This window comes from Amblyomma mixtum, chromosome 3 (genome assembly GCF_055824585.1).
Source record: "Amblyomma mixtum isolate Tamu chromosome 3, ASM5582458v1, whole genome shotgun sequence".
In the NCBI taxonomy this organism is placed as follows: Eukaryota; Metazoa; Arthropoda; class Arachnida; order Ixodida; family Ixodidae; genus Amblyomma; species Amblyomma mixtum.
The window spans coordinates 173,679,874-173,696,620 of NC_143014.1; the positions used below are offsets into that span (position 1 = coordinate 173,679,874).

A 16,747-nucleotide genomic window follows, 5' to 3' on the forward strand; every position below is an offset into this window, starting at 1 on the left:
GAACACACTCCCGCACCATTACGGATGATACAAATGCGCGAGCCGCTACCGCAGCTTCGAGTCATATGCCTGTACATCGCTGATGTCGCGATCAATAGTCATGCGGTACTCATCGTAGGTCGCACGCAGCCCGTGCATCGTGGACTCCATGATCACTATAGTCGTGCTGTCCACACAGGAAGCAGCCAGTGTAGGCACGCTGCAAGTGGCGAGCTGTGCCCATGCGGCCGTTAATTGATCCTGTCAGCAGTAAACAGATCTGTGTGAATGCACTTCCTATGCTTCTAGATAGGGCTTTTGTCCATTTTGAACTTTTTCACGACCCCAAGAGATTCGTATCACCAAAATTGTACCGTAGTTCCCCGCAGGATGGCATTTTCCATCCAGGAAAGCGACTGCCAGGGCAAGTGAGACAAGTGAACTGCACACAATTCGTTCCCCGCCACTCGCAATCGTTCCCCGCCACTCGCACCATATGCAGCCATGCCAGTCTGCCCAAGCCAGATTTCCGCACACCAGTATGCATGCTGGTGGGCTGGCGCAGCAGCTAGGGAGTGCAAGTAGCGCATCATATGACCACTGGCCGCAACGATGACTTTCACGAACTAGCGACAGGTACCTTGAAAGAAACCGGAGTGCACGTCACGCTGAAACCCAAAACTGCAAGACTGCTCGCAGTTCGATTTTCCATTTACCAGGCTTGTGCCCTCATCAGTATCGTATATGCACGTACAGTCAAACCCCGCTACGACGAACGCCACTGCAGCAAATCAAGTACTTCCGATTCTCCATCAGCAAACCACATCAAGCAATGCAATTATTCCCCGCCCACAAGGAACAATTCTTAGAGAGAGGTTTCACTTAAACAAAATTTTCCGAGTAAGCAGCCATTAGCAGCACGCGAAATCCACAACCACAACTATTAAGGCGAATGAGCTAACACGCCACAAAAGCCTGGAGCTGGCAATACTGATGCAGATTTCGATAGCAGGAAATCGCAGCGGAGAAAAAATTGATGATAATGATCACGACCTCAGGCAGCATCCATGAATGGCACTTGAAAGCTCCTGTGCGCGCGTAGCTTCCGCGAACAAGAGCACAGTTGCTTGCAGCCGGAGCTGATCGCGGAGGCAACGACGCGTGCATTTAGAAGGCTATTCTCGCCTGGGTCATGGAAACTTCAGGGGTGGCCCTCACACAGATTTCTTTTTTTTACATTTCCTTCCGAAAACGGGCTGTGGCCTATACACGTGTTTGTACGATATCATGAAAATCGTGCCACGGAGCTGATTTTGAAATAGCAAAGACCAAAGCTACAGATTTCTGGAAAATAAATGTTCTTGAACTATCCAGTCCAACCTGTAAAAGTTCTAGCCCGATTTCACAACAATGGAAAACTTTTCGAGTGCCCCGTGAATTCCGCTGTAGAGGGATTTGACTGTAGACTGGTTTAGATGATGCAGCCACTGTGGCCACTGCCAGTTAGCCACATCATGCCGGCACATCAGGAAGCTCTCAAACAACAACAACACACTTTACAAAGCCAAGTCGCTGAGCTTTTCAGGTTTACAGAGTAGCAACTTCACAATGCTATAATAGACAAAGTGACAAGTTCACCCTCACTGCATTCTTTAACTATCGCTATGCATTTTAGAGAGTTCTTTGCATACCATGCCTTGAATAATATTACACAAGTACACAACGAGCTTTACATGAAATTAATACTCCTGTAAAGCGCGCAACTTAAGTGCACTTACCGGGAGTGCGCTTCGGCATCTCGAGTGGCACTTTAGGCTGCACGGTGCTAAACGAGATATCAAAATGCACTCGTAGTAAAAAAATGGCGACAAAAAATGAGCGTAATTTATGGAGAGGTCAACGGAAAAGAAAAAGGACTCGGAATAACTGATTGCTTAGCAGGATAGCTCAAATAAAACGAGGTTCAACAATGTCTAACGATGGATAAAAAATAGAAATAGAAGAAAAGCCAAGACCAGCCAAGACTATCCAGAATTTTGACAACAAACAAGATGGCAGCGGGCAGCGATGTTGCATCTGATCTCGTTCCCTTTGATTTGTTGCTTCGCTTACAGCTAGAACGCCCTCAAAATGTGTTCTGTGAACATACTCAGACATGAGCACGCCTTGTAGCGCACTTATGTTACGCTGTTTAGCTGTGCCAGAGTTTACTTTTAGCAAATCACACTCTTCGTAAGTGCACTTTATTTTGCGCGCTTGAAAGGGGTATAAATGGCACATTGGGACTCTGCACACAAAAAATACATTCCCTAAAGATTTCATAATTGTGGCTGCATTAATAAATTTTTTGTGTAATACTTTCCCTCAAAATGCAGTCTGTCAACTGATGCCTGAAAAAAGCCAGCACACACCTGAACATCAGCCACTAAGGCACGATAAGTTTTGCGCAGGCAAGGCCAATACTGTCGACCCAGGGTGAGTGCAACAGCAGGGAGGCTGTGGGCGCAGTGGCGTCCAATTTCAGAGTCCAAATTTTGGGCTAACAATGGATCGGTCATGCTCTGGTAGCGTTCCAGTAAAGCCACAGGTACTATATCCTGCGAAGTAAAAAAAAACGCCACAGTACCCACTTTTAATGTCTGCTACAAACATTTCATGCATAAAACAGGGCTGAAAAGCAGTGTGATATAACAGCCAGCCAGCACTTAAAGGGACTATGAAACAAATTAATTGAGATTACGTAAAGATAGGCAATCCATCACTCGTCACCCCAGCGAAAGAATTTTCGAGCTAGCATGAATAACAACGAAGTTATAGACGATTAAAAATCACGCTCCTCCTCTCCCCCCTCAACTCATACACGCGGAGCACCAAGAAAAAATAAAGAAAACAGCTCCGGGACTGGGCTCCGCCCATGAATACGGCATTCGCTGATGTTCCGTTTACGACTTCCAGTTGTCGCACTCCCGAGGACCAGCATGCGTCGGCAGCGTCTCTCCGGTCTCGGCGCTTTCTTTGCTCCCGAACTCCCGGCAGAAAGAGGCGGCAGAGGTAATTGAAAACATATGCGTGAAGGCAATGCCCTGGCCCGCGCTTGCCTGAGGGGGTCGCGCGGCACCTCGAGCAGACGATTTTCACCGCTACCGGAAGTGTGCCCGTGACGTCGTAGCTGCCGCGGCTCGAGCGAATGACAGCGTGTGGTGGCCTACCGACGTCATGGGACTAGTGACGTCTGTTTTCCCGGTTTTGGTTCCAAAATGGCTCCCTACGAGGACACCAAACGGCCCGCGAATTTTAAAAAAACGCGATTTTTAAAAAAACCATAATAAATTGCCGGCTCAGTTCCGAAGACTCATACTTGGTGTGAGTGCTTCTGAGCGTAACTTCTAACATTTACAAGCGGCTTTTAATTCTTTTCATGGTCCCTTTAATAGTTAGCATTGTGCTTCTGCCCTTAAAGGGACAGCAAAAGGAAACAAGCTACACTAGGCAAGCAGATTACTGCAGCATCTTTCCATTTAAAAAGATCACCTGAAGAGAAAATAAAATGAATTTCTTAATTCCCTTACCCATTTACTCGTCCACGCACCACAGAGAATTTACATTATTGCACAGGGGATTCCACATGGTTTTCATTATGTAGATCCCTTATTTGAGACTAGAAAGGAGCCAAACACGGTGGCACTGCAGTAAAGAACAAAATCAAGCCTGTGCAGTGACAACCACAATGTGCTTATGCAAGCATTCTCATGAAAATGGGCATGTTGCTGCTCGACATTCATTGGGGTAGGCATGGAAAAGAAAGAAAAGGCCCTGCCCACAATGCCTATGGCCCAATGAGATGCTGCTCGTGACAATAAAAGTAGAGTGGGGCAAAATAAAAGAATGAAAAAAAAGGGGGGGCTCGAGATCACTGCAGTAACCCGCACTGGAGTAATGCAAAAACAATAACGCCTCCTCAGCCCTCGTCGCCCCTCTTTGATTCACTTCGGCAGCAATACTTCACCACCATCACACATTAATTCACTTTAATTCACCCTTAACCCATTGCTTGCTTCATTTCTGTTCTTAATTTGAGTAATTCATTAGATCCATCCTTTCCTCTCTCTGCCCATTTTGGGCTTTCAAATGTGGCGCTAGGCCTTGGTTCCGCCCACGCATCCGGTCGCATGCTCTCACACTTTCGGCGTTTTCAAATTTGACACCACACACTGCCCCAACTCCGTCCATTTCTTGGATATTTTTGGCTCTAATTAAATAACTACTCATCAGATTTCAAAAATTCTTTTTTGCGCAGCATCCTCACATCGTCCGCTTTCGATTACAACCACTCTCCAGAGTTCCCCAGAATTACTGCAGACATGTCTTGATGACACGCATTGCTGACATGAGCCCACAAACAAAGCCTAGTAATGCTTTCGCATTAATAATGCCTCTAGACAGTGGGACCAGCTGTTGGATTTCCTGGCCCTATACAACTACAGCCCTGACCATGCCCGACCGCCCGATAAAGGCACATCTGTTACAGCCATGCACACAATCCTAAGTCTGCCCCTTTGCCTGCTTGCGAGGATGAGCACATTTCATACCAGCACTAACCATTTGCAGTACTCCACCACTAACACCTGCAACTCAACATGGCACATGTTTCATGGAGCCTGCCTCCTCATTTACAGTAAATCTTGATGCTACAATCAGAACTTGTACAAATCGCTGCCGCGCATTCCCCAATCACCAAGTGCAATGCATTTCCTGTGAGTGTTTTGGATGATGGGAACTGCTGACATTAATATTTATGGGGGGCATATCGCCGAGATTCAATTGTACACACCACTGTAGAGGCCACCTTTACGTCCTGCACTTCTGACCACGTACTGACAACACCATCAGCGTCTACAACCAAAAACATTGTGCCAACCTACGGAGCTACCTTCTGTCCACTGGTTCCACTCCAACTACAATCGCGACCTCAACTGACTGGCCCTTGAACGAACACCCTTCAACTGAACAAGCAGCAAATGAGTGCACATGGTCCCTTCAAACAATATTCAGGCACAGTGGACTGCTATTAAGACCAATTCTGGGATAAGGTCACAATGCGTGACCGTTTGGTTGGTTTTCCATAGGAATTAATGTAAAAAAAAATCTGCTTATGACGAGCTGTTTCATGAATAGTCTTCATAGAGACCAAGAACTGTGGCAACCCTACACAGCACCACTCCCTAGGCACCCGCGCAGCTTTCTCGAGAAAATAAACCATAAAATGCTTCTACACAAGAAACGGCATTCCCACAAGACAGCTACGGTACAAAATGTGTGGGGACGCTGTCTTACAAAAGCGTGCTTTCTTGGAAGGGTGCAGGTCCACCGTACCTGTCGCTACACGCCTTAGATCATAAATTTGTTATCATGCGCGCTCTGTTAGGTGGTCGGTCATACGATTTAAAATCTTCGGGCTGATGCTGCAACACTTAGCATATACAATGCACGAACACAGAGCGAAAGATGGCAGTGCACAACTGAACTACCAGCCTGCTCCATTACGGCACTGCTAGCATGATGCCCACCCTCGTATACCGTAAAAACCCGTGTAGAATACTGACCTGCATATAATACAAGGTGTGATTTTGGAATAGCAAAAAACAGGAGAAAAGTTTTCATCCGCATATAATGAGTAAAGCAGTCACCTCGAAGTTTCGGAAGCCGCCGAAGCTGAACACCCTCCAGTTATTTGTCTACACTGGCACGCCGGATAAAATGCGTGCAGCAGAGGCGTGAAATATCTGTCAGATACTCATCGGGCACCACGCTCACGGCTACTCGTGTCCTATGCCGCAAGCATGCGTAGGCAGGTTACGCAGGTACACAGGCACGCATGCTTCTTGACCTGCCCGTAGTCTATGCTTTAGTGATTGTCGTCGTTGGGTGTACTGTCTTCCAAAAAGCCCTTGTCAGAGATATCTTCCGACAGAAACAAATTTTCGGTACCGCCGAGCGCGTTTCATGTCCCGCATTTCTTGAAATTATCTGCGAGATCCTCGGGAATGCTGGCCCAAGCAGCCACCCAGTGACCTGACCAGTGCTGGCCCAGTGACCCGACGTCAAAATCGAAACTACCAACAAATGCCACCACTAGATGGCACCTCCTCACTCAAAGCATGGTGTTAATGGCACTATGTAATAACAAAACCGAAACTGAGGATTTTGGCTGAAAATTGTCTGGATCCGAATATAATGCAAGGTGGAAATTTGACGCACTAAAATCAGGAAAAAAAATGCGGTATATTCTAAGAAGTGATTGAAGGGTTCTCTAGAAAATGGTGTTTTCTGCTATTGCTGCCGAATGCAGAGGCATAGATAACAGTTTCGGTGCAGGCCTGGTGCAGATTACTCTTAATTGGTTGTAATGTAGTAGCATGACTCAGGCTTAGCCTTTTGGTGCAGTTTGGCACAAGTGGAGCAGCAGTCGCATCACTGGACTGTAAATTTGTTTATTTATTTATTTATTTATTTAGCAATACTTAGCTTTGTCAATGTTTTTATATTTCTATTAAGTATCCTTTTAAGGAGGTCCACTGTATAAATTCTTTTAGTTGCACTGCACACCAGGGGAGTAGCAGCTACAGATGCACAACATATACCTTCTGCCAGTGCTGCAGCACCACCAGTGGGGGCAGAAAGCCTTATGGGAAATGCATGTACAATGGGGATTGTGCTCCTTGAGCAAACCAAGCACATGGCCACTGCTGCCATTTAGATCATTTTTCCAGACATCAGTGCCTGGAATCCAGGCTGGTTCCATTTGGATAGCTCAGTCGCAACTGCTTCCTCAGCACAAAGCTGCGCGAGAAGCTTGCCCGCTAGCCCCGTAGGCTTGTACAGTTGCGGGTAAAAAATATTAGCACACATGACGAAACACCAGAGCGCCGGAATGACAACACGTCGCGCTGCGGGTGGCGAAGAGGCTGATAACGAGAGTGCCGGGCCGTTCCCATTCTACAGTATCAGGGGGGATCAGCGCATTGCCACGGACCAGCAGCATTACTGGCTGAAAGCAGCGCTATCGTCTATTGTTCCCGCGAGTTCCTTCTGACCATCTTTGTTCGTGATAACTGAGCCAAAATAAATGCGGCATGCACAGTCACGTAGGGTCGGCACTTCAAAGCTCGGGCGGTGCACACTTGATAAAGCTTACTTCCTGCCGTCCCCCCCAGGCTGCAAACATGGCAACGGCCAGTTAGGCAGGTCTGCGTACCGTAGCGCCGCGTGGTGAGATATCCCAATTCCGATCGCTAGTGATCTGTGCTAATATTTTTTGCTCGCGACTGTACCTGGTACACTGTTTTCCCAGGCTGCACTGCGTCACCACAAGGTGCTTTGAGATAGCCTGTAAAATGCCTATTGGTACTAGAACTGCTGACAAAGATCATGATAAGGTGCGTATGCAGAACTTAAACAACTAGTAGCCAGGCAGCCGCATACTGGGTTGCTCTGCCAGCCTGCTGTTACTAAAGACAACAAATAAATAAAAACTATACAAAAAGCAGCAATGATTGTACACATTTTCAAAGCAACAAAATGTTTCCCCTTTATAATATTGCCAACCATATATGAAAGCACATCAGTTTTTACCTGCTGATCTGCTGACCAGCAATCTGAACTGTCGTCGAGAGATTTGGCAAGAGGTGTGTTCTCAGTGCCAGCCACTTCTTTTGAATTGCTCATCCGGACTTTATGTACACCTGAGAAAAAGAAAAGAAAATAGGTGAATTCAGGGCATGCCACCAACTACCTGCACAGATGTACTCCTAATGCGCGAGAGCTGAGTCCTGTGAGCAACTGTGCAGCACCAATGGGCAAGCACTGTTTGCTGTGTCCTATTCTTTTTTGTAGTGCCAGGTAGCACAGCATTCAAAAAATTTGTTGCATTACAAACTTTATCAGGGTTACTGTATCAAGGTCAACCACCGCAACATCTTCGTTACAAATACACGCGCTTCAATGGAGGAAGCGTTGGGAAATTTGTAACATCGAAGAATTTATTACAGTAGCCAACATATTCTGGAATCCCCTGATGAAACGTCAAGCACCTCATTGGAAAGTACATTTTCATAGCCAATATTGCGAACTGTGGAGTCCAAATGTTCAGATTTTCGTACTAAAATAAACGCTAGCAATGCTATGGAGACTGTTTTTCTCCATAAAGTTCTTTTCAGCTTAACATGGACGCAAGTGGGCATCGCTCTGTCGCAACTACCTGGTTCTCCACCGCCGTGAAAGGCCTTATCTTGGAATTTAAAGGTGCAGTGGAGAGGAATCCGAACTCGTCTTTTTGCCGCGAGAACGCAATCTACACGTTCTGAGCATTCTTAGAAACCTCGATTTATTGCCCTGTGTGGCCGATTTCCTTAATTAAATCGAATTAACATCCGGCACCCGCCTTTTTTTTTTTTTAATTCTCCCCGTACGGTGGGCAGAGTCGACCAACGCGTTGTTGGGACTGGGGCATCCCACTGCTGCCACCACTGTTGGGACTTTGGGGCATCCCACCGCTGCCACCACTGTTGGGACTGGGAGTCCAAGCCAGGAAACGGTTGAGGCGACGGTGAGTCAAAGGACGTTTATGTACAGTATGTACAAGGGCTTTTACATGATACAAGGGCCAAGAGCACCACGGGCTAGCACAAAGAAGGGCGACCCCGGCGGCGAGCGTAACTCCGGCGCGATGGCTCTTCTGCTGCCCGTCTGCTGCGCGGGTTCAGCACGGCTCCGGTTTTATAGCTGCCGGTGTACGTTGCGGGAGCTAGCAGTTCAAATCCTCCAATCAGGTCACGGCACTGGCCACCATTCAAATTAGACGAATGGCCGAGAGGCGGGCAGCTGGCGAAGCGTCGGAGTTCGCACCGATGATGATGAGGGGAGGAGGAAGGGTCCACGTCGGCGCCGGCGAGGCGGATAATTCACGCTGCAAGCCGCGACATGTCCGAGAGAGTCTGGGCCTGCTTTGAGCGACAGCGGGCGCACAGCGCTGGTTTCCAGAGAGGCCAGCCAGCGAAATGTGGGCGCCGGCGGGCTTATTTTGCGGCTATATTATCTGTCAATGAAACTATTTATTCACGGAAACCTAAAAAACAAAATAAAGCGAAAGCAAAGCCTCCACGGAGCTGGCTGAAAGACACTCCACGCGTTGGTAGACTCCGCCCACCGTACGGGGAAGAATTTAAAAAATTAAGGCGGAAGCCGGACGTTAATTCGATTCAATTAGAGAAATCGGCCACACAGTGCAATAAATCGCGGTTTCTAAGAATGCTCAGAACGTGTAGATCGAGTTCCCGCGTCAAAAAGACGAGTTCAGATTCCTCTTCACTGCACCTTTAAGGGGGAAGAAGGGATTGAAGATGAGTTTTCTATTTTCGAGAATATTTTTCGATAAAATTTGGTAGACTGGCTTGAAACAGCATCAAAGTTGTGGGGACGCCTTCATCCCCTGCGTTCGCTTTCCCGCATTGCACACCCCACTGTTGTTAGCTCCCCCCGAAAAGCACTCCTCTCGGTTCGGTTACTTTTAACTAACAGGGGAGGGCGCTCGCGTCGCAGCGACACCAGCGCCACGGATGGCGTTTTGCTGCTGCGGGCGTCCTCGTGTGGAAACGTGTTCCCCTCAGCTTGCCCCGTCCGGCCTCGGAGATATTTCCTTTGCCTTACCGTGGGCAAACGTTCGCTCGTAACCGTGCTGGTGAGTCGAACATCCTCAATTCCTCAGTGTATTTTGTTGCTAGCTGGCGCTATTGTTATAGCAATATGTGACTTGTTTGTGTCAGCCAGTGTATCGTTCCTTTGTTTCCGCAGAGCACGGCCCGCCGTGGTCGGTGTGCGCTCGGTAGCGCTCGCGACCACGGGGTGGGGTCCGCGCGGCTTTGAACTGTGTCGGCCGCGGTAAAACGGGGAGAACGTATTTATCTCCCCAATTTAAACCCCACAAAGTATGGCTTGAAATAGCATCATGGTGCACATAGCCAATGCAGCAATGCAGCAGCTCGCCTGACGCAATGACGCCTGCCCCTCGGACACGTGAAAATTGTGAAGTGGGGACCATGGGAAAGTTAGCGAAGAACAGCGGAAGATGGGACAACACACGCGCTGCCGTTGCCAGCCATAGCTCGCAGTGTAAAAACAAAAAAAAACGCATCTGCGCATTTTTTTCTGCGAGCAGCGCACCCCTCAGAAATGTTAATAATGGTCTGCTCTGCCAAGGCTTCCTGCTATGCTCCCTACTTTCTTCTCTGCATGGGCCTTTTGCTCAGGGGAACGCATTTACGGGTTCTTTTGCTTTCGTGGCGTCGCTGTGCCGGCTCAGTCCATTGGTCGGCCCCACACGCGCGCTTTTGTGTTGTAAGCATGGTTTTGCTGGTGTGGTTGTAGCATTTCCTTTTTTTTCTATAATGGTTGACACTCAATTACCAGATTTAATTGTTATAACTAATAATGTGCCGTGACACCATTGCTATAAGCAGTTTATTTTACCATAGAACACATGGTAAAGCTGATGGTACCACGACTGACCATTGTTGTTATATCCAATATATTGTTATAACCAGTATTGTTATAAGTGGGCCTGACTGTAATGCTATTTTTAGCACTAGTCCATTTCCTAACCATTTAAGGGTAGTAATGAAATTTTCAGGCCGCATGTATTTTTGTGGGCTGATTTTAGATATGTCATTTAATTTCATGTAAAACAATTCCTTGAGCACTTGTGCAATTTTTATGCAAGTATTTTGCGGAGAGTTTTGAAGAAAATTTGCTGCAAAAAACTTCCTGAAATGCATGCCATTAGGTTCTCTTGACAGCAAGGAATGCAATAAGGGTAAAATTGACATCGTGGCTATCATAGAACTTGAGTAATAGGGTACTGAAGCTGCCACTTCAGAAACAGGAATACACGCTTTTCTTCTCATTTCTGAAGCGACAACTTCAAAACTCTATAACTTAAGTTCTATGACAGTCAGGATGATAATTTTACCCTTATTGCATTTCTTGGTGTCAAGAGAACCCAATGGAATGCATCTCAGCGAGTTTCTTACAGCAAATTTCCTGCAAAACTTTTCCCAAAATCTTTGCATAAAAATTACACAAGTGCTCAAGGAATTGTTTTACATGAAATTAAATGGCATGTCTAGAATCAGCGCACAAAAATACATGTGGCCTGAAAATTTCATAACTGTGACTTCATTAATAAAAATTTTTTTTTCAAGACCAGGGTCCCCCCTTAATTGCTTTCAAATGATTAAAATACCATCACCGTCTACCGCACGTCTTTGGCATTTAGGCCAAAAGCTTACTTTTTGCACTTCAATCAAACAGCATTCAGTGCTAGTGCCAAATGAAGTTGACAAGTTTCTATGCACTAATTGCAGAAAATTTGGTGTTCTTGTGTCTTTGCCTTTGATTTACGGAAGTTTTGATAATATTTTCGTGAACACATATCAGTGTACTTGGTATGGTATGACCTCATTAGGATATATTATTTGGCCATATCTTCCCCTCCAGGCAAGATATTTGGGATCTAAATGCATCTTTGAAATCGGCTTTCTCAGATATACCCGCATACCGCTTTCACGAGCTCGGCCTGGCTGTGCTGCCGTCGGCATGTCGCCGATAAACGCACGAGTTGGGAGAAAGTCTAGACTGAAAAGCGAACATGCCACTGCGGTAACTGCACTATGCCCGCAATATGATGGGCCCGGAATGTGACCGCAAAGATGGCGAAACAATAAGAACCGAGAGACGGTTGAAGCAAGCGCTCCATCGGCATTGGCCTTCATCAATAGGCCTAGCGACTGGAGTCGAAATCTGCATCGTATCCGGCGATATACATTCTATGATGGCTTGCGTATAGTGAAGGTAGTCTTGCCTGTCATCAAAACGGCCGTTGCTTACGGTTTTACGATAGAGGTGCTGTGCGTTTCCTCGCGGGTACGCTGAACTAGCTTTGAAATTCACCATTTCCAACCGTGCTCACCGCCTCCGTGAAGCCGTACGCCTCCCACGCACTCCGCAGCTACCTCTTCTCGTATTCGGGACGGAAGGTTCGGGACAGATGAGTTGAGTGACTGACTACTGTTCAAGTTCGTGCGGCGGAAGACATTCAAGAACAGTACGAATTCGAAACCATGCAGGCGCAATAAGCAGACTTGTGCAGAATTTCGACATCGCAATTAGAGAAGCTCCCTTTAAGAGTGAATTTTGTTTTGTTTGATGCAGTTGTCGACCTTTCCTGCAGTTTGAATTAATGAGCTACCACTGCACACAATTTATGGCGGCTTGAGTGAAGGCGGGCGAGTGCGAATGAGGTCCAAAAATCGAGCAGCCAGTTTATTTGCTAAAAATGAGGTTGTAGTTAAAAAGAAAAAAATTCTGAAATATGCAGAACATCTGTTCTATTGGCCACTATCTGAAAAAAAAAAAAATAGAATATCTTGAATAGTACTCTTGCTAGAAAAAATAACTGGGAACTCTATAGTTGTGCATCAATGCGGCCACCTGTGTTTCAGGCTACGCGGGTTATCGATTAAATCCCTCTATCGCAGTGCGTAAGAAAGTGCACCCTCGCGGGACAAAAGAAGTCTACATCAGAAATGAAATTTCAGTCACCTCGCTACAAGCTGTATCCACAGTGTGGTCGTAAGCAATGCGGAAGGTTCCGAAATCAGAGCGCAAAATGACCGATGCTCAGTGGGCGCAGTATATTAATACCACAACTATTGAAGCTGAGGTTACCGAGTTCACACAGATTTTTCAGATGGCAGTGTTGCTGAATGATGCTAGGAAAGGATGTCAGTATCAGCACTTGCGGAGCTTACCAGCTACTTCACCAGCTTCATTGAAAGCCACGGAAGCTTCTGTGACTGAAGAGGAAAGAAGAACGTTGCATTCCTGATCGGCTGATGTCAGCGAGGACAGGGAGGCTGTCCGAATCCTAAGTGTTGAATCACCAGATGGTCTGAAAATAAAAGCATACGATTATATGGTTCTCTGCTTTTGAGCCAGCCAGACCACTTAAAAATTAATAGCTCAATATTTCACCTTCCCCACCATCATAGCAGTCATCACAACCAAGTTTCCTCATCACTAGGTTTCTCCCAGATAAATAAATCCTCATTTCCATTAAGTGCATTTCAAGCACACATGCAAATGTGTCCTGCAACAATCCATGCAGGCATTATCAATAAAATTATGAATGATCAATGAAATTAGTAGATACTGTTATCCCTTAGAAGAATTTATTCTTACTTAAAAAGCGTTGCTTAGTCGTTTTAATTCGATACAACACTGTAATCAGCCAGTCTCAAAATCCAGAATTACAATTAATAAAGAAGGTGCAATGATATTGCAATTTCGTCACGCCTCAAGTGACTTTTGTATAATCTCATTAATTCAAACCTCATTAGTCCAAATGTTTGGATAACTGAATGGCTTGTCCCCTCCTGTTCTATTGACGTCTACGTATAATGCAGCTTGGTAATGCATATGTGACCCTGGTTCCACAGCTGACAATTCGAACTGAGAAGTTAGAGTCACTGTCAGACACAAATTCCATGTCATCAGCAACGCTCCTTTCTGCACTACTCCAAGAAGCACCTCTCTTTCTCCGAGCATCGCTGTCACTGGCATTCTTCATGTGAAGCGCCATTATGAAAAAGACAGTTGCCACCAAGCAAAACACATGGGAAAGGCACGAAATGGCGTTTTTCATAGACAACTATCGCCCTCTAGGGATGGCAATTACAACCAAAGAAAATCGGACCGGACTAGTGTTCTTTTCCAGCCATAGGAATACAAAATGGCCATCCATGTGTACTGACGTCTCTTACACATTATTATAAAGAAAACTCGCAAATTTTGTTCTTAAACACTTAAAATAATACATTGGAAATCATTCTACTTTACCTTTGGGAAGAAATGCCACTGTCTTGGTTCAAGTGCAGGACACCAGAAGCATTCATTGGCTTGCCATTATCGCCGAGAACTTCAACACTAAGGTCAGAGGAAAAACAGCGATTGCCTTGGCTTTGAGACTTTGCCCTCACATGAACAGCTGTGGCACGGTTTCCCAAAAATTCAATGTCCACTTCCAGCTGGGCAAGAAAACAGGCACGCATATTGCAATTAAAAGGTACAATCTGAAATCATTAGGTACTGATATAATTCACAGAAATTAACTTTGGCATAACAGATTTCCATGGCATGACACAGTATAATCTATGCTATGAATCTCGCGAGGCACAAAAAATATTTGTAGAGTCAAGTCCAGGTATACTGACCCCCGGATAATTCATTATTTGCTACATCGAACACAAAGGTGAAAATACTGTGTATAGGAAGGTTGCGCATTATATCGAACTCCAATTTTGCCGATCATTCGATATACCAAACTCCACTTCGCTCACCCTTAAAGTGATGCCTCAAACTTTGCTCTTGTCACTTTTCGAGCAAGGAGGCTTAAAGCTGCTTAAAGCCCGAATGAATCTAACCAACAGCCATATCTGAACAGAATTAGGCAGCAGCATACATACGATGGTGGCTCAGGTGTTCATGTCCATAGAATGTAGTGAATAAGATGGATTACGCGCTCTCCACAAAGGTGTTTCAGAGCTCCTTTAATTTAAATCACCTATTACTCCATTCATAGTGTACTCAACAGTATTAGACAGATCAACTAGCATTGGACAGGTTATACAGGTCATTAGGCAGTGGCAAGTTCTAAACAACAATCCACAGTGGCTTCAGTGAGACTCGGGTTAGCTTTAGCGATGATTTGCAAGAGGTGCGCTTGCAGCATGCCAACGGGTGGCACATTGCTGCAAGATGTGCATCACTGCTTCCCGCTTACAAATAAGCGTATTTATTTCCAACTATTTCACAATCCCCCTTCGCATTTGATATACAGTCGACAACCAATTTTTCGGACTCTCTAGGAACCGTGAAAACAACCGAAAAATCTAATTTCAGCGAAAAAACCATGAACTTATTACCAATATGCCGGAGTATGCGGCCAGTTGCATTGTACACATTCTAAAGCTTCTCATGACTATATTTCGCCGCGCAACATGCCGTATGGACGCGTATCGTCCATCGTCACTCGCGGAGTATTTCAACTCTTGAGCTGGTGCTGTGCTGTGGTGCACGATCATCCCAAAAGAAGCCGGCAGCATGTCCGCTGTCAATGCGCAGCCATTGTTCCGCACTTCCGTCACATAGCAGCTCTTCTTCCAGTTCGGCAAACTCGCACGGCTTGCCTCGGAAAGCGCACTTTTTGCAGCTTGTGTTTCTCTTTTGGTTGCACCATCACCGGAAGCACTTCTCGGCCACGTCGCATTTTCTGCCTGTCGCACGATTACCGTGTTCGAGAGCTAACTCCCAGCCATGTAGCTCAAGGGGGGACGCGACCTTTGAAAACTGAAACATCGCGAAAAAGTCGATTTTTGGAAAAGTATATATTCCGGTTGTATATGTTCTAAACTACCTTTTCTGTAATTAGTATCAATGTCTAATTCGCCGTAAAAATATTGAAAATTAAAAATATAACAAGCCACGGCGGCCCCTGAGCCGCGAGCAAGCGCCGAAAAAGCCCCAACTTCGCGCGCGCGCCATTCCTCCCACACTGAACCGAGCGCCGCCAATTTGGTCTTGTTTTGTTCGTGAATTCTTGCGCTTTTCTTTGCTGCCCAGCGTGCTCGAGGCGTGGCTAGCTTTTGATTGGGGGCCTCACGGCTGCTTTAGAGTTTCCCGCGCCTGAAATCCGAGGCTACGATTGGACCAAGCGCGCGCTCCTCAAGAACGCGGGGGAACGGGCGGCTGCTATTGGCTGCTGCGCGCGCTGGCACGATGGTCTCCGCCAGCTGCCCCCGCGCGTCGTCTGTTCCGGCTGCTCGCTCTCCTTTGTGCGGTGTGTTCGCCTTTCGCCATTTTTGCAATCGCCCTCTTTACACTCTGTCGCCGTGCCCTTTGAACGGTGTCGTGCAGCTTGTTGATCGTTGCGTGGTCGGTCACGATGCCTACGACGAAATTCAAGACGCGACACGCCTTCGGTGCACGGACGCAGTCTATGAGGTCCATCCGCATGGGGAAGCGCGCTGCCGACGACTGCATAGACGCTTCCAGCGTCCTAGATACGTACGGATCGGTCAGCGGCGGAGAAAGATGCCCTGTGCATGGGTAAGGCTGAGGAACAGAATGAAGTGACAACTCAGAGGCGGAAAAAAAAAAAGCTCGGAGACAGCTCCAGCAATTCAGCAAGATCGTTTTAGACCTGCAAATGTCAACTTTCGAGGGTCATTTTCTCTAAATTGTTAATTTTTTTCCTTGTATGGCTGCTCATCCCAGCATATCTCGGAAACCACTCATTGGATTTCTGTGTGGTCTTCTTTTTACTCTATACATAAATAAATTTTGGGGGCAAAGAAAAGCCCATTTATTGAAGATACTGTGTTTGGAATTGATGATAAATAAAATTTGGTTAATTAGTGCATGCCTAAGTAGTAATTAAATTCAGTGCTGTGCTAAAATTTTTTGCCAAAGAAATTTCGAAGTGCCTTGTTGTTGCCTGAGGTGCCTATCCAGGAATTATCATAAATTAACTTCATAGTGCCAACACATTCTGCAAATTCTTCTGGCCTGTCCCAAAGAACCCATGTAAACCACCTCGATATACTCCTGTAACTTAAGAACTAGCGGGCACAACTCGATGAAACTTGGTAATTCTTCA

General features: G+C 46.2%; 1 protein-coding gene across 8 annotated transcripts in view; it reads right to left on the minus strand.

Moving 5' to 3' along the window:
* LOC149352734 (serine/threonine-protein phosphatase 4 regulatory subunit 1-like) overlaps positions 1–16,747 on the minus strand; it is an 83,784-nt gene that overhangs the window by 16,422 nt on the left and 50,615 nt on the right. For 7 of the 8 annotated variants that reach the window (XM_089581952.1, XM_089581956.1, XM_089581954.1 and 4 more), the window contains 4 exons: positions 13,930–14,117; positions 12,843–12,982; positions 7,612–7,721; positions 2,391–2,576 (listed from right to left, as the gene is read on the minus strand). In XM_089581952.1, the coding sequence (XP_089438078.1) occupies positions 2,391–2,576; positions 7,612–7,721; positions 12,843–12,982; positions 13,930–14,117 (624 nt within the window). The remainder of the gene's footprint in view (positions 1–2,390; positions 2,577–7,611; positions 7,722–12,842; positions 12,983–13,929; positions 14,118–16,747) is intronic. The other variant, XM_089581953.1, reaches the window with a different exon arrangement.